The following is a 21,661-nucleotide window of genomic DNA, read 5'->3' as shown; positions in this document are numbered from 1 at the left end:
GTGTGGCACAAAGAGACTATCTAGCTACTTATCTCATATGGGTCTTTATGTGCACCTGCTGTGCCCATTGTCACTAGAAGTTTCTGTTGGCTTCTGAGGCTTGGTGCAGTCCAGTTGGTTGGACTACGGACATCTTGTTCCAAATGTTCAGAAGGGTATATTCATGAAATATGAAAATTGTCTTTCAATTAATACAAACCAGAAACAAGTCTAACTGATAATATTGTTAGAAAATGCTGCTTTTCTTTTTGTTTTGTGCTTCTATATGCTCTAAAATCATTCTATAAATTTAATGTTATCTATATTAATAGCTTATCAGTTGTCCATGTATCTGAAGTATTATTCTAATATTTGGTTAATTAGTTTTCTTCTTCCAGAGTGCATCTTCTTAGGGAAAAGATGGATATGATGCAAGTTGTATGTGATTTTTCTGTATCACAAGTGACTTGGTCAGTTTGAAATCTTCAAACTCGTTGAACATAAGCTCCTTCTAATCTCCTGCTCTGCTGCTAATTTGAACATAAATGACCAATGGATGTTGACAAATATTTTGCTAAAAGTATGGTCTTGAAAAGTATGATTCTTGAAGGAGCTAATGAACACTTTGTATTAGAAATCTACACATCTACACATCCTTTGACAAACTTGTACCATCTTTCTGTTTTGCAATCTTTCTGACAGTTTAGCTGATGTATTTGATGATTGCTTGCAAAAACCTTTTTCATCCATTTTGATGTTCAAAGAAGCTTAACTCCTAAGAGTTACTGAAAAGGTCTGGTCAGCACAGCTACTCAAGTGTGTAGGTAATCTGGAAAAATTAAAAATGATAGGCACTCCTCCCATTTAGAACCCCCCTTTTTCCCCACTGGAACAGGTGCACCACAGCTCAGTCTCCTGCTTGCAGAGAAGCCCAAGAAAATAAAATGTTGCGTTTCATTACATTGCATAGAAATGTCTCTTAGACTGAAAGGAACTTGAAATGGAAGCAGGGGAAAGTGGTCTTACCCAGTTGTCCAGGTTCCCTGTCATGAAGTGGGTTTAAATGTACTTGACTCTCCTGCTGGCAAGATCCAGTCATGCAGCTGACTTGAAACATGCTGTGCCTTGTAGTCACCAAGATAGCAATGTGTTCTTACAGCGTGTCATGGTTTAACCCCAGCCAGACAGCTTTTCACTCACTCCCCCCCCCCTTCTTGCCCTCCCCCTATTCCTGGAGGGACGGAGAGGAGAATTGAAAAGAATGCAACTCCCATGGGTTGAGATAAGAACAGTTCAGTAACTAAGGTATAACATAAATCACGGCTGCTACCACCAATAATAGTAATGATAAAGGAAATAACAAGGGAAGAGAATACAACACCTCAGCACCAGCCGACCGATAACTTGCCCCCCCCAGCCCGACCAAGCACCAACCGATACCTCCTCCAACTCTGCAGTCCCTTGCCCTTCCCAGGTAACTCTCTGTTATATCCTGGGCATGACATGCTGTGGTATGGAATACCTCTTTGGTCAGTTTGGGTCAGGTGTCCTGTCTCTGCTTCCTCCCGGCTTCCCCTCCTCCCTGGCAGAGCATGAGGCTCACAAAGTCCTTGGCCAAACCAAAACTTCAGTGTTATCAGCTCTGTTCCCAGGCCAAAAGCCAAAACACAGCACTGCACCACCTACCAAGAAAGAGAAAAATGAGTGCTACTGCTAAACCCAGGGCACAGTGAATGTTTGCCTTGGTCTCCAGTGTCCAAGTCACATATACCAGTGACTTTGGTATATGTCAGTCACCCTGCACTAGGAGAGGGCTGTGAGAGAGGTGCATTTTATATATGCTGCTGTTCCACCTAGATGTAATGTGTCAAGTATAGCAGGGTGTAAATTTCCCCCAAACCTTAAGCTTGCTTCAGGACTGGGCTTCATTAATGCCCTCCATTGGTACTGTGGCCAAGGATAATGTATTATGCGTTGGGCTGTACAGCTAAGGAACCCTGCTGTTGGTGGAAAAAAATAACTTTTGTAGAACTGAGAAATACTTATGGGTTAATATATATAAATAAGACTGGTTTCCATGGAATTTCAAAGAGTAGTAAACATGCAGGTTCACTGTCTACCAGGCAGTTGGTCTCAAGATGTTGATTTGGACTGTATAAAACTGTTCTTATCATCTAACGATGGAGTGCTTCTCTTGACAAATACCTCCCTGAGAAATCAGCTGACATGTCACATCCAGGAGGTATTTCTGGTTGCGCAAAATATTTTCATCCTGGGGGGTGAATAAATTCCATTTAATTTCAAAGAAGTTCCTTACTCAGATGAATCAGGTCCAAAAGCCAAGTGGCTAATAGTACCGGATGTATAATAAATACTGTAGAAAATGCTTAAGCTCTCTATAGAACTTACTTTAGGGGATATGGCAGGGGTGAGTTAATATTTGCTTTCTAAAGTGTGTATTAGCACAGCTGTGCACTTGCATTGCTGAAGAACCTGTCTGTGAAAATTTAGGAACTTTCTAAGACAAGACACTAGCTAGACCTAGCTAAAACTTTGGTTGTCCCAGTCCTAGCTTTAAAACATAATTTGAGAGAAGGTAAGTGAGCTGTGACAAAGTTTGAAAGGGACAACAATATTAGAAGGCATTTAGACAAGCTGCTAATGTGCAAGCCTATGGTGGTAATTCAGATTGGTGATGAGAAGAGTCTGAATGTACTGTTTCTGCTACCAGAGAGAAAAAGAATTTTCTGGCTGCATTAATCAATGCAAACCCTTAACATACCTGATGAGAGAAAAAAGAAAGGGGAAAAACAAACTGTAGATCTTTCCTGAACATGAGGGAGTGCTGTAGTGGTGAATGATTTACCTCATGGGGAAACTGCATCTGCTGTGCTATTAAGCTCATATGAAAAATGCTATGTGTGAATCATTTTATTTTGAAAGTTTCTTCAGAACTGGTGTACTTACAATGTGTGATTTCTTTCCAAGGTCATGAACTTTGTAAAAAGTTATACAGCAGCTGAAAGTCCAATTTAAAAATGGGTATTCTCCCTTCCTCTTGTCTCTTATTTTTGAAATCATTTTTTAGTGGTAATATAGAAGCAACAATGGAAAGATCCACAAACACCTGGGACTGTGGAAGGCTCTTGAAACAAAGGTTGGTTATGGTTATGATAAAAACCCCGACAGTTTATAAGAAGCAAATCATATTAAGGCAGGAAGCTGAGTGTGTTAGTATTTTCAAAGTATTTCTTGTGTTTGCCTCTTCTTCAAAAGCTGTGGTATTTATTTTAACTGTTAATGATCCTTGAATGAAAAATTATATCCCAATCTAGTGCTCATGAAATTGCATCTTTGTGTAAGACCCATTATAAATAAGATGTGACTGTTGAAGAACTAATAGTAACTATTGAGTCTGCAGAACCAGGCTACAATGTTTGAGATCTCATAAATTGCATCTTCATGATGTGTCTGGAGAGCTAACCTCAGAAGGTAATACCTCACTTCTTGGAGAGATATGGGAAACGTTAAAAGCCCACAGTGCCAGCTGTGTAGCTTATTGGAACTCAGAAGTGAGATTCTCCAGGGGAAAGTCCTGAGCATTGATTTCCTCCATCCTTCCACCTTACGGTCAAGATATTTTATTAAAACTACTCAGTGATTATTAGAAAAGAATAAAAGGTACAAAGAATGTCACAATTGGGCTGGTGTATATAGTGTGTGTTCTGGATGGGACAGTGATTTTATAAACGTGATGCACAATAAAAGAAACAATATAAGAGCAAGTATAACAATCATGCAATGATAACTGAAAAAAGAGCCCCCTCAAATAAAATCAACAAGCTTAGCCCTGCTGGGAATGTAACACAGTAATTGTCAGAATGTCTAGGCTCTAAAGCTGATGTTGTGTTGTTTATGGTGCCCTGTTGTAACTTGATTTTTAGTGGTCCTAGGATTTGAGTGCTGCTCTCAGTAAAATTCTCTAATGCTTGAGACAGTGTGGGAATCACAAGAAAGCTGTAGCTGCTGTGACTTTCTAACATTTGGCTTCTGAATTTTTTACTTGGCTAATGTGTCTTGAGAATGTGACTATAATATATATTCTCAGGAAATATGTACAAACTAATAATGAATGTACACTGAGAGACATAGTAAAAGCACTTAGGGAGAAACTTGTGACAAACAAACAAAACCTCATTGGTCCTGGTAGTTCTGATTAGAAAATAACTTTTCTAATAAGTAATTTATTATTTTGTAACTGGCAAAAAGTTGCTGTTTGAAAGGAGGATCCTTCACTGATCTGCTCCTTCTGCTTCTGTGTTTGGAATGCATCTTTTCGTTTTCTTAAACCAGTATCTCTGCAAGCTCAGGTTGGAAATTGGTGCTAGTTGCTTTGGTATGAGGTTTGTCTTGTCGGTTTAAGCATTTTTGTTCAATCTGTGTTTAACTCTCCAGACAAGTAATGGTTACTGGTGTTACAATGCCCTGTAGAAACAGATTTAGGAAGATGTAATACTGGATTTCCTTAGCAAGCATTACTTGTCCTGTTACATGTGATAATGCCTTAGTAACTGTTTGTTCCTTAGGATCAGTTCCTCTGACCACACAGCATATGGATAGCTCTCTTCAGCTTCTGTTGATTCATTCAAATACTGTGTCAGGAGAATAGGAACAACATTATTTTTGTTTTAATCTGTGACTAAGAAAGTTACCTGGACGTTTTATACGCAAACATAATGTCCAGTTAGTAACATAGCCTGAGCAGCACCTAATCAGGGGTGAAATAACATGTTAATGTTAATAATAACATGTTAATATAGATAATGTTGTGGGGCTCAAGTTATCCTTTGTTATCTGCTTTGACATTTTTCTGGTATATAGTTAATGAAATTAGATGTAGTTGAAAGAATTGTGTAACAGCTGAGAGAAGACCCTTTAGGTGAAACAATATTTTTCAATTGAAGGTCAAGCATTTTAACAGAAGATCCTTTGTATGTGGTTTCTTCTGGATTAGCCAGTTTAGGCTTTCTTAGTGATGAAATATCTTTTTAGCTCTCTTCCATCATGTCGTCTATAATCTTGATTTATAATCTAATTTAATGATTAGTTTCATATCAAGTTTATACAACTTAATATCTTATTTGCTTGAAATTATTCAATAAATGTGTAAGCATTACAATTAATTACAGGTCATTAAAAATATAATACTTTAATAGTGGCATCAATTGTCATCCTTTTATTAATAAATCATTCTAATTCTTAGCACAGTATTTTAACTGTAGATACACCATTTTAAGATGTATTTTGTGTAATTGTAATGAAGGTGAAGAAGGAAAAAATACAGAGGTTGGAAAGCTCAAAGTGATGTTTAGATGAGCTAATCAGTAATAGATACCATTTAAGGCAGAATAGGAGATCAGTGGAATAAAATACTAGTACATATTTATTTTTGTTCAATGAAGTACTGTATAAAGCTGACTTTTTCCATATAGATTTAATATACCTAGCACTTTAGCAAGTAATTTTGAGGCTTATATGCATACATATAAAAAAAGTAAATTTTGCTTTGAATAGCTCACTGAAACTTGAATTACATTAATAGGTTCCTTCACAGCTATGATACGGGTGCTTAGAAAAAAAATAAAATTATGTGATTTCCTAGAACCCAGTAACTAGCTGAACAATGGGAAAGTAAAAATCTTGTACTAAAAAGAAATATATATCTGAAGTTACTGCAGCACTCCAGGGTATGTTGTTAGTTTTCATATTGGTGTCTTCTTTAGAGTGATTTTCTTGTATAGAGAAACCTTAGGTGCAAGGTGTAATTAGGAAATTTTTTAAAACAATTTTTATAATAGGAGAGTAAAGAAATATTCTGCATCTGTGTTGGTATAAGGTAAACCTGGTTATCCACAGTGTAACACCTGTAAACCACAGAGATGGAGGTTGTGATGGTTAAAAAACTCAACAACCAAATGTACCAAAGTATATGTATATAAAAAAGTGTAGTTCAAAATAGGGGCAACTTTCAAGAGGTGAGATTTCATTTAAGCATAAATTGAGCAGGCTTGATCTTCAAGCAACCTCTGGGTAAGAAGTGCATAAATATTAAGACTTCATGAAAATCTGTCGTAAGGTTCACAGTAGGAACTATCAGGTCTTAAAACACATTTGAACAAATGGCTAATTCCATGTATTCAGATGGGAACTCTTGAAAATTTGTAGGTTTTGAAGTTTTTCCCTGATTGGGCTCATGCAGAGCTGAAGGGGAGATAAAAATTCAGAGTAAGACTCCAATAATTTGTAGTAGCTTTATTAAGTGTTAAAAAAGTTATGCGTGGTGTCTGAACTTACCCTAGAGCAACTGCTAAAAGTGAAACAGGAGAAAGCAGATTTGTAATATTTTAATGCTGCCCATTTTGTAGCACTGGATAGTCATGGGGATTTGAGATCTGTAAGCAAAGTGTTTTTTATGTAAGGAATACTGATGCTGGGTGAGGACAGGATCTTTTCCTTAGTATTGAGCAAAATTAATTTTGGCATCCATTATGTTTTCATGGGTGAGGAAAGAAGAAAGTGTTCCTTTTGAAGTAGATTTTAGAAAATGAAATAGCAGTTTTAGATTGTTGGTAGGCTTGGGATATTTGCATAATCGTTGAATACAATTGTAAGTACTTGAAACACTGCAGAGATCTTTCAGTAGGTTGACCCCTAAAACTTGTCAATAAATATATGCTATAAATATGTACTGAGTCACAGCTAGCTTCATAAACACTACAAGTCTTTCAGCAGTTGGCATAAACAAATGAATGTTGTTTGGATAAACTGGCTCCTTCACCATGGGCGTGCTTCCCCAGCTATATGAATTGATTTCTGATGTCTCATCTGCCTTACATAATATTGCTGTCCACGGCTAGAAGTAGCAGCTGTTGGAAGGGGGAAATCATAGATGAGACCATAAGGATGAGTTTTAGGGCTTTTGTGAATTTACCTTGAGTCTCATAACACTTAGCTACTCATAACATAGCAGCCCTGATAGTATTGTATATGTTCTGTATGCTGTCTGTCAAGTCTTCTGCTTAAAGTTTAAGTCAGAGGATGTGAAATGCTCCTTTGGAGTGGTGTTTGCAGTTGTTTGAATTTGGTGTTTTCAAATAGGTGTCTTACTGAGGCATAATGGCAAGTTGGTTATGCAAAAGAGATAATGTGTCGGTGTCTTGGTTTGCATAAAACTTCTAGGTGAGTAGGAGTGTGCAATGAGTGACACGTGCTCCTAATATGCTGGGGAAACAACCGAATACAGAAATATCTTGTAGTTCAGAAGCAGTGTCATGATTCTTAGGCTGACATTCATTCTCCTGCTTCCAGCATAAGGCATAACACAGAACAATTTCAGGAGGGGAGACCACCCCTGCTTGAAATTTCTATTGTCAGTTTTTGTGCGTATGTATCATTGCTGCTAATTAGACAGGCAAGCAGGGCTAACATATTCTTTACTTGTCAATACTGCTCCAAATACAAGTGAGTTTCTCAGTGCCAAAGAAGTAGGAAGTTTTATTGGCTTGTCTGGAGTTGCTGCATTTGACTGCTTTTTGTAAATGGTAGGAGAGTGTTTTCCTATTGTGTATGCCAGAGCTGAGCCTGAACCATGCTGATGTTAAAATAACACTGTTTACATCTAAGTTAGGCCCAAAAGAGTCAGCAAAGTCAAGAATGCCCTGCAGAATGCTAATGAAGGTATGAAAAAAATTACTTCTGTATCATTATGATTTGTAATAAAGCACAGGTGAAAGAAGCAGAGGATGAGAAAGTACAGTTTGTTCTGTGTGGAACAAACTGTGTGGCGAAAGAAAACTTAATTACTGAATAACTTGCTAAGAATGGAAATAAAATAAGCCATTGCTTATGTCCCTTGAATAATTGAGATGGCTTGCAGTTAATTCTACTGCAGAACTAGTGTTGGAGGGGGAAAAGATAAAAAAAGTCAAAGCTGATTCAGTTCCATTTACTGCCTTAAAACCGTACTGATGCCACTGTCATTAATGTGTAGCTCTGTAAAAACATGTTCTGTTCAAAATTACCAGAAATGCCTATTCACATTTTTAAACATCATGCCAAGCTATAATTCCAGGAGAAAACCATTATTAATGGAATTATTTTTTGTTGAGAAAACAGAAGTACAGTTATTCTGGAGAATTTCTGTACTGTCAAGGTGCTATTTAGCTGCTTTAAGGAGGAGGATGATGATGATGATATTATTAATTAATTCAGAAAAAGCAGAACATGTTTGAATTCTGTGATGTTTCACATCTTTAGCGACTCACATGGCTAAATTATTGTTTAAAAGCTGTTTAAATCATGTTTTTAATACATACATTATGCAGTCTTTCCTTTTGTGGTCTTCCAAATCTACTCAACTGCAAAGCCCATAGCAAAATCAGCTGTAAAGTAGATTATTAGCTATGAAGCTGTTTCTGCTGTCAGAGGCTGTTTACATTCTTTGGAGGAGCTAGAGAGCAGTATCAGATCTGTCTTTTGTAAAAATAAGGCCATCTCTTATCTGTCACTAATGCTCTCAATTAATGCACTTTTATCAGTGGAGTATGCCTGTTACTGATTTCATGGTGGTAGCTGTTTCACACAAAGTAGTGTGCTTAATGAAGATTAACCCCAAAACTTTACTTGAAAAACAGGTGGTGCATTTGTTAACCACTTGATGGCATCACTCAATTGTATGGAAAACTTGCTTTGATAGTAGAGCAGTTTTACTTGTGCACTTGGTGTGAGAGGACTTTCATGTTTTATTTTACACAATTAATGACTGAAGAGAGCTATTAATACACTCCCATAAATTATGTGAAAGCCCCGTATCTAATGCTGATAACTGTTTTCCTTCTCTGTGGTGTATTGCTTACCATTTTGATATCATTTCTTCATCTGCATAAGCTTTAACAGAAGAGTTCTAACTTGCTTCTCTTCCTGGTTAGTTTTTCAAGGATGGCAGTTGCTGATTTAGTGGGTTGATACTGACACAAAGAACATTGTTACGCACTGAAATGTGTTTTTTTGCTTTGCTTTAAACCTCCACTAGTTGAAGTCAGTATGCATTCTAGAGAAAGAATTTATGCAGTTGTAGTTGTTCACTATAGGTCCTGTAAAATCTGAATGCTTTGCAGCCTTCATACCAAAACTAAGTGATCTGTCTGTGTGTGTGCAAGCCAACAATGACAACTTACTGAAAATGCTGAACCAAGGGGGTAATGAAGGAATTGAGGCATAGGTATTTAGAGATAAAGAACAGTTCTGGTAATATCAGGGGACCTCTGACAGTTCACATGCTGAGAATTGGCCCACATGGCATCAGGTAGTAAACATCAGCTAGTAAAGCATATAGTTGAAAACAAGTTGAGAATCTAAATACTGCTTCTCCTATGCAGCCAGTGTCAACGAGCAGTAGCAAGGTGCACCTTCAGAGCTCTGAACACGCAGGAGTGAGAGAACACAAGAGAGAGCCAGCTTCTGACCCCAAAAGAGGTTAACAGGCAGTGTGGGCAAAGCAGCACAAGGAAAGAGAAATATCACCAGTGTGCTTCTGTTCTTCAAGAAATAGCGTGTTTCTGGAGGAAAAAAAAATAGGAAAAACACATGTTAAAACCCATTCATTTTATGTTCCTTCCTTTATTCATCCTCCTTGTTTAGCTTAGGCCTCTGAATGCTGTAAAAAACATACAAAGGCAGCCTAAGAACTGAGGGGAGGATCTTCTGCAAACGTTTCAACATTTCATGCTTTCTTTAGTTTTTGAGGTATTTTCAGATGCTGCTTTGTCAGGGATATTCTGATACAGTGATTGCATGTACACATATCTATGCAAACTAACGTGTGTACATATGGTTTTTCTTGAATGTATGTAGTAGTTTTCTGGAATCTTTTCCTCATAACTGATAGCCTACTGAAATAACCATCATTATCTTAGAAAATGTAAGTGATGATGTCTGTCTAGTTCTTGGATCACAAATTAAGCTGACCTACTGAGAATTTCACTTAAGTTGGAGACTGAAGAATCCTGCTATAGGACTTTACCCATGTAATATATAACGAGTTTTTCTAAAAGAAAAAGAATGTGTTTAACAGATGAGTTGCCAGGATTATTTCAGTTGCTAAGGTTCAGTTGCTAAGAAAAAAAACCCTAAGATAATAGAATCTTGTGTTTTCTAAGGAAGAAAGGAGATAATGAAGGACGGAGAAAGAATTCAGAAACAAGCTAAATGGTAATTATTCAGGTTTTTAAGACAATAAAATAATAATTTAGTGTAATGTTTGTGGTTGGTAGTTATCAGGACACATAAGTAGACAAAAACCACCCATGGAGGGCTCACAGTAACAGTTCCACTGCTGGCAAATGTTATATTTCCACCATAGCTGCAGTCAAAAAAAAGAGCCTGACATAAATCAGCAATGTGCTTTTCTAATTTACATGGAATTACTGGTAGTGTGTGCCTTGTGGGCAGTGTCTTCCCCATGTGTATATACTAATGAGCCTGCTGCAGGTTGGCTTATATTTCTTTTCTTTTTATCTTCAGCACTGCTTTGCCTTTCTGTTGAGATCATGGTTCTTTTGTTTTAAGTTTATATTGTGTTTCTGTGAAGTCCCACAAGAATGTTTTCTGTCTGATAGACTCCAGGCTTGTTCTGTCCTTTTTGGTTCTCAAACTGGCTATTTATTTATTTATTTATTGCAAGAGTTTCTGCACTGTTAATCAGTGGATGTGTTTGTATTTTGAAGGCAAGGCTGGTCACGAGTGCTCTCCAAGGCTCTTCTCACAGTGCATTATTATGTATGGGGAATACTTTTATGATTTGAAATTTTCATCTCTGGCAGAAGACTTAGCATCAGATTTGGGTTCTAAATGCTAGCAAATGGGGAACACAATTGCCATCAAGAGCTATGGTACGGCTATGTCAGACTCCTGTGGCTTCCAAAACAATCATATCAAGGGCTCTGGGATCTGGGAACGCCTGTATCCTGGTCCCAGATACAGAAGAAAAGCTGTCAAAATAAAAGGGAGGAACTACTTAACGTTCTCAAATGTTATATCCCAAAACCATACACTCCTAAGTTGGAGTAGTTAGTGGTTTTGGTTGGTTTGATTTTTTGCATAAAATCACAGTAGACTACTTGTGAATTTGCTTTCCTGTTGTAAGATGCATTTTGTTTTGATTGAAGGTTTGTGTAATGGAGTAAGAAATATTCATCTTCACTTCATATAAGGTGATAGAGCAATAAAGGCGCTACATTAAAGATTTTTGTTGTCTATATTTGTTATCTTTTCTCTTTATTAAAAGTTACTCTGTGACAAGTATCTATAGCTTTATGTAGGGTTTTCATAATAAAAATAATAAATTAGTTGTTTGAAGAATAACAGTGTAAGTACAGAACATAAAGGTAAGTAAAAGCCTACAGAAAGGGAACACAGAAAAATATGTTTATTGCTGAGTATCCAAAAGAAGGGCAATTGCATAGCACATTACATACTAATGATGCAAATTCATTATGAATTGCTTTTCTCTGTTAATAAAAGTAGCTGAAGAGTAAGTAAACATTATGAAATGCAAAGTAAGAAAAAAACATATTCTTTGGGAAACCCCATTTAGTGAAGTATCAGTTTGAGCAAGCGCTTAGATGACTAAGCTTGATGTTGTTCTTAACTCACCAGTAGCAGGAGTGAATATTTCTATATATTAATATTTTTAATAGGAGCATTGTCAGTGGTATTAACAAGAGTATTTGATAATTTTGTCTGCGTGATGGACTGGTTTTGCACAAAACCGTTTAAATTGTAAAGGCCTTTTAGGGCTTAAAGAGAACTAAAATGTTGATAGCTAATAGGCTTTTGCTATTTTTCTGTGTGACTGAATTACCTGTAGATTTCTGCTCCAAGTTCATAGAGGTTTCCTGTGTACTACAGTAGGAACATTTCGGTTTTGTTTAGATATGTGTAAAAATGTTCACTTCTCTGGCTTGTGTTAATTTGGTTTAAGCTGAAGAAATTGTATCGTCACCTCTTGATTTACAAATATTGCTTGGTGTGCTGCAGTTTTCTTCCTTGTATCATCATCCTTTCTATGTCAGTGCTCTAGACAACCCTCCCAGAAGGAATTTTTCCATTTAATTTAAGGATACCTCTGTGGATATGTTTCCCACAGACCTTACATCTTGATAAAGGATACAGTTTATCAGCTTTCTGAATTGTTAGATTTTTTATCTCTTCACTCTGTGCTATTCTAGTGCTTGCTCCAAAACTTCTCTGTGTAACTGTTTATATGTAAGCTGGCTAATAAACAAAATTGCCAATTAAATTTTGTACACATAAATAATACAATAGCTAGTTTCTTCTGTGTGTGTTTGTGTATAGTGCATGATATTCTGCTTGTGTTTGTTAGGGCAGTTAGTAGATTTGCTAACTATGCACTTTCAGCAGAATAAATTACCGGCCTTGATGATTTCATGCAATACTGGGATTTAGGTTCCCAAAATAGATCCCATTCTGCCTTCATGCCCCCTGAACTTGCTACTTTCTCTGGAATTTGATGTTTTAATGATAAAATGATTTTTCCCTGCTGGTTTTCAAAGATAAACAATGTGAAAAATTAGTTTTCTGCTAGATTGACTGAGACAATGATAGTAAGGCAAGCATGAAGTCCCTCATCTTATCTCAGCAGGTTGATAGCTTTGAAACCTAATTACAAACATTTAAGTGCCAACTTTGTTAATAATTTCATTGCAGAGTAATACACCAGAAATATCAGGTATATGCAGTATGGCTGGATTTCCATTCTCTTGCCAGCTCTGCAGTTCTCTTCCTTCATTTGAAAATCTTCCTGAGCAAGAAAGCAACAACCTCTCAGTTTTCAAATGTGACATTTTAAAAAATTCAAGTTGTTTGTGATTAGGATGATTCTCCATTTACAGTGCTTTAAAGACCTCCTCAGGGTTAGTCAAAATGAAAAAGAAGAAAAAAACGTAAAAATAAACAATTTGCATAGGACTTATCAAATGTAATCAGATGGTGTCCAAAGTGGGTAGGACCAGCTATAGTGATACAGAGGAGTGAGAGGTGGAAAGGCAATGAAGTTTGAAGAGGTACTGTGAATGCCGGTACTTGGATATATTGTTACATCTGAATTACAGTGGCAGCTGGTCTATTGATAATTGTGGAAACAAAGGAAGAAGTTTCTGCCCTTTTCTGAATAATACAAAACCACTGAAAGGGAGACTAAAAGATGGTCATGTTGTCACATTGCTAGGGTTAAGATAACAAGTTTCTTTTGGATTATTTTGATTCCCTGCAGTTTGGAGTGAGAGGGATTTCATTAGAGAGATCTGAGGAATGTAAATATCCCTATGAAGACAGTGCCAAATCGGGCTTTTGCCATCTATACCTGTCTTCAGAAATAGGATGGCAATACACAAGGCAATGGTAGAAAAGCAAGACCTTAAATGCGATTGTAGCAAAGCAGAATTCTTGTATCATCTCATTTGCCATGAGGAGGTCCTCTGATTAAAAAGGTCATATGTGTAATGTGCAGTCTGAAAAATAATAGCTGCTCTGCTAGGCTGAAGTGTGGTCCTAATGGGACATGACTACAGTTAGAGATGTGGGTTACAGAGTGAGAGAAAAGTTTTAGTGTGTATTCTATGTTGTAAGAGTCAAGTAAAACAAATAGGAAAATTAGGGAAGCAATGCATCCAGAGATACGTTGACATTCTTGTGAGGTGGGCTGATGCCAACCTCATGAAGTTTAACCATGCCAAGTGCAAGGTCCTACACCTGGATCGGAGCAATCCCAGATACAGCTACAGGTTGGGCAGAGAAGAGATTCAGAGCAGCCCTGTGGAGAAGGACTTGGGGGTGCTGGTCGATGAGAAACTCAACATGAGCCATCTTCAGTGTGCACTCACAGCCCAGAAAGCCAACCGTACCCTGGGCTGCATCAAAAGGAGCGTGACCAGCAGGTCGAAGGAGGTGATCCTGCCCCTCTACTCTGCCCTCATGGATCTCACTTGGCAGTTCTGCTGTCCTCAACATAAAAAGGACATGGAACTGTTGGAATAAGTCCAGAGGAGGGCCATGAGGATGATCAGGGGACTGGAGCACCTCCTGTATGAAGACAGGCTGTTGGGGCTGTTCAGCCTGGAGAAGGCTGCGTGGAGACCTCATAGCAGCCTTCCGGTATCTGAATGGGGCCTGTAAGGATGCTGGGGAGGGCCTCTTCATTAGGGACTGTAGTGATAGGACAAGGGGTAACAGGTTAAAATTTAAACAGAGGAAGTTTAGATTTTATATAAGGAAGAAATTCTTTACTTGTAAGGGTGGTGAGGCACTGGAATGGGTTGCCCAAGGAAGCTGTGAAAGCTCCATCTCTGGTGGTGTTCAATGCCAGGTTGAACAGAACCTTGGGCAACATGGTTTAGTGTGAGGTGTCCCTCCCTGTGGCAGGGGGGTTGGAAGCTGATGTTCTTAAGGTCCTTTCCAACTCTTTAACTATTTTATGATTCTAGGCCCAGAATATATTAACCTATATTACTTCTGCCGTTGTCATTACAAAGCTGACAGGGAAAAGCTAAATGGAAAAAAAACCCAAACCAAGGCAATAGATGGAGAAGAGAGCAGTGTCCTGTGAAACTCCAATGGAAATAACAGTTCAAGATGTAAAATGTCAAGGAGATGTGAAAAAGGGAGTTTCTGAAAACTGACTTAAAAGGGTTAGGTCAGGAGAGACACTTCACTGAAGGTACTAAAAACTGGATTAATAATCTGGGAAATTTCAGTGAAATCCAAGTATAATCTTGGGAGATGGTCTGTTAATGGAGACCAATGCTGATGAGCAACTGCCATGATGCAATTTAATCTGCTCAAGTAGATGAAGGCAGATTTATTCTTTTTGTATGACATTGTTCATGTTTTCATCATAACAGGCACACTTCTTACATTTCTACATCTATGTAGGATGTCTGTATCTTCTTAAAATGAAGCCTGATGGTAGTGAAAGCATTCAGTACAGTAAACTAGTAACTATTGCTATTCACATAGAAAGGTAATCGGGAGGCAGGATTGCTAGAATGTTGTATCTTTTTATCTGTGGAACAAATACTTCAAAAGCTTTGTTTCTTGAAACTTATCTATGTAAATATATCTCTAGGACAAATAAATATGAAAGCAGCTTAGTTATAACATGGGAAGTTTTTATAACTACAACTGTAGTAGTTAATGATCACTAAAGAACTCAAGGTGCTTTGATTCTGCTTTCACTTATGTTAGTATGTTGACATGGACCAAAGCACATCAAATCTCTGTATTTCAGTTTTAAGGAAATCAAGATGGGGGCTAAATTAATGTGCCAAAATTAAAGGTTCTTTTGAGTGCTTATGAAACTGCAACTAACATACAGAATTAGTCACATAGGCAGGGGTGCTTAAAATGCATAGCCAGTATGAAATAAAACAGAAAATTACACATATTTTTTTCATGTCAAAGTTTTGTATGCAAGAAAGTATAGATATGAGGGGGTAATCCTAAAAAAATTTGTCACCGGAATTTTCTTCTGGGATTGTATAATCCTTGAGCATTCTCTTTCTAAGAAATTAAAAGATGTCATAAGAGTTAATGACTCTTTAATGGATTGGAGTCTGTTATGTAGCTGTTCACGTCTGTGTAACTGATTTAGAAAGTAGTACTGTTGTTCTTTATATTCTAAAAGCTTATTTGCACCCTTCAGTGTAGTACATGTGGAGAGGTTGAACTTCTGGGAATCCACTGTATTTTTATGTAGTGGAAGAATTCTATTAGAAATATGGTATATTCTGTTTCATATTCTGTAATTTATCTAAAGAAAGCAATTCAGAAAACATGAAACCTTTTTTGCTTAGTCATATTAGTTTTTTTACTGCTTACTGTATTATCTTAAAACAGAAAGGTGCAAGGAGATAATGTTTACTGTGTAGCATATCCTTTCAGGCAGAACATAATCAATCTACAAAATACCAGGATGTAGAAGCGGGTTGACTAATTCTTCATTTTAACCCATGTACAAAAGCTACAAAACACTGCAAAAATGCCTCAACCAAAACAGTCTTTCCGGAGATATTTCATCCATGTTTGGTTGGGCTGTGCTGGGAGATAAGGGGCACCTATTTGCTGTGGTCTGTCAAACCTCTTGTCATTTTGCTGCTAATAAACAAGCAGCTTTTGATTAGTTTCAACTGCTGAATGCAGTTCTCTCTTGTTACACAACTGGTGATCAGATCTGTATTCCACAAATAAGTGACTTTCTGAATGCAGCCTCCCATCAGAAAAGGTTTTGCTTTTTCTCTCCTTCTGTCTGCTTTGCAAGTAAATTATTCCTTCTATAGACCCATGTGGCTTGCTTCTCTCACCCTCAGTGGCAGCAAAGCTCACTGGTTGGTGATCTCTGCAGGGGCTTATAGCTCAGCTCTGCTGTTCTCTCCCGCTGTTCCCACTTCTTTGTTCCCCCCCCTACTGTGTCTAAATAAATTACCTGTATGACATGTTCAGTTTTCTCTGGCAAGAAGCCTGGGAAATCAAATCTGTTCCCAACCTGGGTCTCCCATTTGGCAAATGCAATGCCTTCCTGCTGTTAAATCAGGTCAGCTCTCAGGAAAAACAAAGAACAATTTCATATAACTATAATCAGCACAGAGTAAATTTAGATAATGCAACTGACATATGTTTATTGTAAAGACCATCAAAGAAATAATTCCAAAAGTACTTCATCTACCTCTGTTGCATTAGGATACATGTTGAATGTTCTATGCATAGGAAGATCAAACACTTTCTTTCTGTTATCCCATATCAAAGTGAAATATATTTATTTTCTGTGTGGTTTAAAAAGTTATTTGGTGAAGTGGTTCATTGGTTGCATTAGAAACAGTTTAATGTATTTAATTATGGTGGCTTTATGTAGTTAATATTAATTGATAATTAACTCTTAAGTACTGTTAATTATATAGAATAGTAGAATAGTTAGGGTTGGAAAGGATAATAAAATATATATATTTATTCATAACCCATCCTGTCCCTTTAAAATTTTGGCCTCTGAAAGTGGAGATATACTGTTTAGAGAAGGAAAACCAAATCTTCTCAATTCGTGTTCATTTTTCTACGTTTCTGCTTAGTCCGTTTCCACTGGAGACCAGCAAATCAGTAACAGGGTGGCAGCACCTCTGTCCTGCATTACCAGATCTGTTATGAGCCCCGGCAGTCACACACCACATGCCGTGCATGGGCAGCCTGCTGTCTTGCATGCTGAGGCAGTCACCTTGCACGGGACAAGCACCAGTGTGGGCAGCCTTCCCTCTCCGTCTAGAAAATGTATTTCCAGCCCTCAGCTATTCTGCATGTCCTGGAGTGGCTCTGAATTATGCACTGTTATTTTGTTTATCCACTGTTAGCAAGCTCAGTTAAACTTCAGGAGGATTGTGGAGCATCTCCAGACCTTCTGTTTGGACAGAAGCATCTCCAGACCTTCTGTCTGGCTTTATTAGGGTGGGCCTCTGTCCTGGGGAAGCAGAGTGGCTGGCTTCCTTTGCGCAAGCTGTGCACGTGCAGCTGTGCTTAGGGGCTGAAACAGCTACTGAAACCTTGAGCTTACCCCCATCTCTCTTCAAAGAAAGAGAGGAGTAGGAAGTGCCAAATGCTTATGGGGGACCTTCAGGGCTGGTGCAGTGCTAACTTACGAGCGCTCACTGTGCTGAGCTCCCAGGGGCCAACTTTGATGCTGTTCATTCAAGAGGGCTAGTGAAAACAGGAATCAACAGCTGCCTTAGACTTACACAGTCTTACCACCACCACTGGCTAAATAGCTGCTGATTTATAGCTGGGGGCCTTGGCTGGAAATGTTTTCCAGCCCCAGCTGAATATTAGCTTGTCTTATTTTGAGGAGTCCTGAGAGTCCTGTTTCAAACTCAACTAACACTTCTCAAAAGAAAATGGGCTTAAACATATATGCTGTATTTTTAAACAGTACGTGCTTTTCTAGATCTTTTTGAAGACAGCTACAGTGTTGTTAATAATTGTTTAGTCATTCATGAGTTGCCTTTGTTCTAACAAGTACCTTTGTTGTTTCTCCATTACTGTGAGATGCACAGTGAATGTTTTTTCATTAATTAAAAAAATCCTTCAAAACTCTACTGTGTAAGACAAATCCTTGAAACAAACGAAATTTCTTTTTATTGTCCAAAGTCTTAATCCAGTGTGCACAAGAAAGATTAAGAAATAGAAGCAGTGAAGTGGGTTTTAAAAGACAGGAGCTCAGTTTCTGCTTCCCCTAGGAATGGCCTGAAACAAGGGCTATAATCTCTGTCCACATTGGCTCCTGTCTGAAGAAATGACAGCAGTAATGTTATATGTCCTCTGTCTTATCAATACAGATTGCAGATACTGTCTCCTTCTGTAAAGGTACAGGACCTAACTCTGAAAGGCTGCAGCTGATACTGTAATAGAAGTAATTTCAGCTCTATGCTAATTGCCTGTCTTGTCCCCTTCTTAGCATCTAAGTTTGTAAAAGGAATTGTTGAGTTTGTTCTAACCCTGCTTTATTTCTTGTCTTCTCCAGCCTGTGATCTGATGACTCTGGGGATCTTAGCCTTAGTGACGTCCACTGGTTGTGCCTCGGCCAATGCCCTGCAGTCCCTGACAGATGCCATGCACATTCCACACCTTTTTGTCCAGCGCAACACAGGAGGCTCCCCACGCACAGCCTGCCACCTGAACCCCAGCCTGGAGGAAGAGGAGTACACGCTGGCTGCCCGACCACCAGTCCGCCTCAATGATGTTATGCTGAAACTGGTCACTGAGCTGCGGTGGCAGAAATTCATAGTATTTTATGACAGTGATTATGGTAAGTAAAGTGGAGAATTTCAGATGCTGTTAAATTGGTTTCTTCTTAACTGGGAGACAGGGAGGGAAATATAATGGGAGAGGTGGGATATAGCTTTCTGGGTTCTTCATTGACAAAGGGGAAAGTGTTTCAAGTGGATGCAGGTCTTTTGTTTGAAGGAAAGGTTGCTGTGAAAACTAGTTCTCAGACAAGCAGCAAAGTTGCTTAGCAACACCTACCAAGACAGCTGAAGTTTGAATCATTTCACACTTTTTCAGTAAAATATTAATGAAGTGTTGACATTGATTGGCAGGGGTCACAGCTGTGCAAGGAAGTTCAACATGGCCTCTACCCATTCCCAGAAAACACTTTCTATCAAAGCTGAGTACCGTTCTCTTTAAAAATTAATTTTCATAACTATTTACAGTTTCTTTTTTCACATGCTTCCTCACACTATTCTCCGTTTGGGCTAAATTTCACAGTGATGTACTTCCTGGCATTAAACCAAAGGTAGAGTTAATATTTTCCCTATATCTAAGGCATTTCCTTTAGCAAAATTTTGACTTTGGGATGGAACTTGAGGAAAAGGAGTTTCTGCCCAAGCAAATTATGATGGGTGTAAAGAATGAATGGAAAAAATCTTTCATTGTGCCAAGCTCTTAGAGTGAACGGGAATTGTGTGTATAATTTTATTTGTATTTCACCCCTTCCACCAGCTCAACTGATATGAGCATTGTTGCATAGATGTAATTCTGTGGTATTCTCAGGACTCTTATCTTAGGGTGGAGGATCTACAATAGATGTAAGGTAAAAAGATGTAATGGGGAAAATGAATGTTCTACAGTATATTTTAAGACCCTGCAGACACTTTTGGTTTAAAATGTGATGAGTAGCTTTTGGTGTTGGTGGCTTATTATGAACAGAATACAAAGAAAGGAGACTAGGTTAAATTGCAGTTGGAAAAATAATCTTATGTGCATCTGTGCATGCAGTTTGGGTCTTATACCTAGTCTTCCACAATTGCAGAAGATTCATATTTGCATTCATCTCTTATAATGATAGAAAAAAATTGGCTGTGCAAAGCCTCCTAAGCTTGGATGAGTTCTGAAAGTCTTGGGTACAGCTTTCTGTTCTCAACTGTTAGAGATGTCACTGCTGTTTCTTCGACAGGTAGACCAAACATGATGAGGGTGATTTTAAGTGGGAAATCAACTGAAACTGTAGCATCCTTTAATTGTATAGAATTATTTTACTCATGAGATGGCTGCCATGATGCCTTCTTAGTCAAAAATCTAGCAACCCAGCAAATAAACTGCTATGTAATTACTGTCCTATGTAATGCTTGACAAGTGAATGATTTGAAAGCAAAAACCACAAGCTATGTGGTAGGTATTCTTTTGGTGGTCTCCTGATAGCGCTAATAAAGTTGTTAAGTAGCAGAGGATTGGGCTTAAAAAGTTAAAATTATTCTAAGAGTTATTTCCAAGAATGAAAAAAAAATCTTAAATAGATGCTTTACAACCATTCTTTTTATAATTACTGTTGTTTTCATCCTGCTGATTTGTAGCTTTAAACTTCCAAAAGTTTAAAGAGTTAGGGATCTTTCAACCTCTGGGTTGGGAATCCTAGCCCTGGTAATACCCCAGATGTTCTATGTATAAACTCCTGTTACCCGTTTTCCTTGATAGCAAATCTGGTTACTGAGCTGTGGTATCACCGATTCCAGCAGTACAGCTGTGTCTTTGCCTTTTTCTGCAAAGAGTTAACATCTCAGTACCAAATCCTGAAACCCCTAATTCAAATACTGTGTAAAGTCAGTTATGATCAAATTTATCTTTTCCATTTAACACAGACTGACCTTCAGTCCAAATCAGTAAGACACTAAAAGGGGATGGAAAATTGCCACAGGTGTTCTGTTCCTTCCAGCTGAGAGTGCATTGTGTACTGCAGCTGCCTAAATACTGTTTCCTTTCTCCCTCTTGGATGTGACCACCATCTTATACCCATTCCAATGGATGGATTTTTATTTTTTTTTTTTCAGAAGAATTTGGTGTGAGGAGTTTCTATAATGAAACCAACTGAACCTTGCCAACTCTGGGCAGGCATTGGTCAAGAAGGGATAAATAATCTAGTTCCCAGGAGATTGCATGCTGAGCTCAAGAACAGCAGCCTGGCTTCCAGGGCATGCCCATTGCCCTCGTTATCTAGCTTCAGCAGAACCATGCTTACACATTTCCAGTAATGAAGAAGCAGTTAATTTCAAGAATACATATTTGTGATTGCAGAGAGTTTCCAGCACTGGGCTTCTGTGGTTTGCTGTAATAAATGGTCCTTCTTTACCTGCTGTCTGGATATATTTATCTGGAAAATACACTATTTCCTTGAGTAATGTTTTAATTTCTTCATCTGCTGGTCTCTTAAAAACCAGCTAATACCTTAGTGTCCTCCTTGTGGATACTGTCAAGTTTTCTAAAAACAAAATAAACATGGCACAATTTAAAAAAGTCCCATGTTTATAGTAGTGCTGTGTTAAACTGGAACTGAAAATTGTTCACCACAGGAATTACTTGTCCTTTATCAGACATGCATTTTTTGATTATAATTACTGCACTGGCTAAACTAAGGAAAAGTAACAGACTTGGCAATTAGAAATACTGAACAGCCTAACAAGCCCCTGAATCACCAATGCATAAAATAGTTAGGGTTGGAACGGACCTTAAAGGTCATCTAGTTCCAACCCTCCTACCATGGACAGGGACAATGAATATTATGCTTATGATAAAA

At 38.0% G+C, this 21,661-nt stretch overlaps 1 protein-coding gene across 3 annotated transcripts in view; it reads left to right on the top strand.

Annotated features, from left to right (window-relative positions):
- GRID1 (glutamate ionotropic receptor delta type subunit 1) overlaps nucleotides 1-21,661 on the top strand; it is a 604,451-nt gene that overhangs the window by 273,363 nt on the left and 309,427 nt on the right. For all 3 annotated transcript variants that reach the window (XM_061373714.1, XM_061373713.1, XM_061373715.1), the window contains one exon: nucleotides 18,614-18,898. In XM_061373714.1, the coding sequence (XP_061229698.1) occupies nucleotides 18,614-18,898 (285 nt within the window). The remainder of the gene's footprint in view (nucleotides 1-18,613; nucleotides 18,899-21,661) is intronic.

This window comes from Neopsephotus bourkii, unplaced genomic scaffold (genome assembly GCF_033783945.1).
Source record: "Neopsephotus bourkii isolate Nb327-2 ecotype Australia unplaced genomic scaffold, CSIRO-AGI_Nbou_v1 NB_1634, whole genome shotgun sequence".
Classification (NCBI taxonomy): domain Eukaryota; kingdom Metazoa; phylum Chordata; class Aves; order Psittaciformes; family Psittacidae; genus Neopsephotus; species Neopsephotus bourkii.
This window is presented reverse-complemented; position numbering and strand designations above follow the sequence as displayed.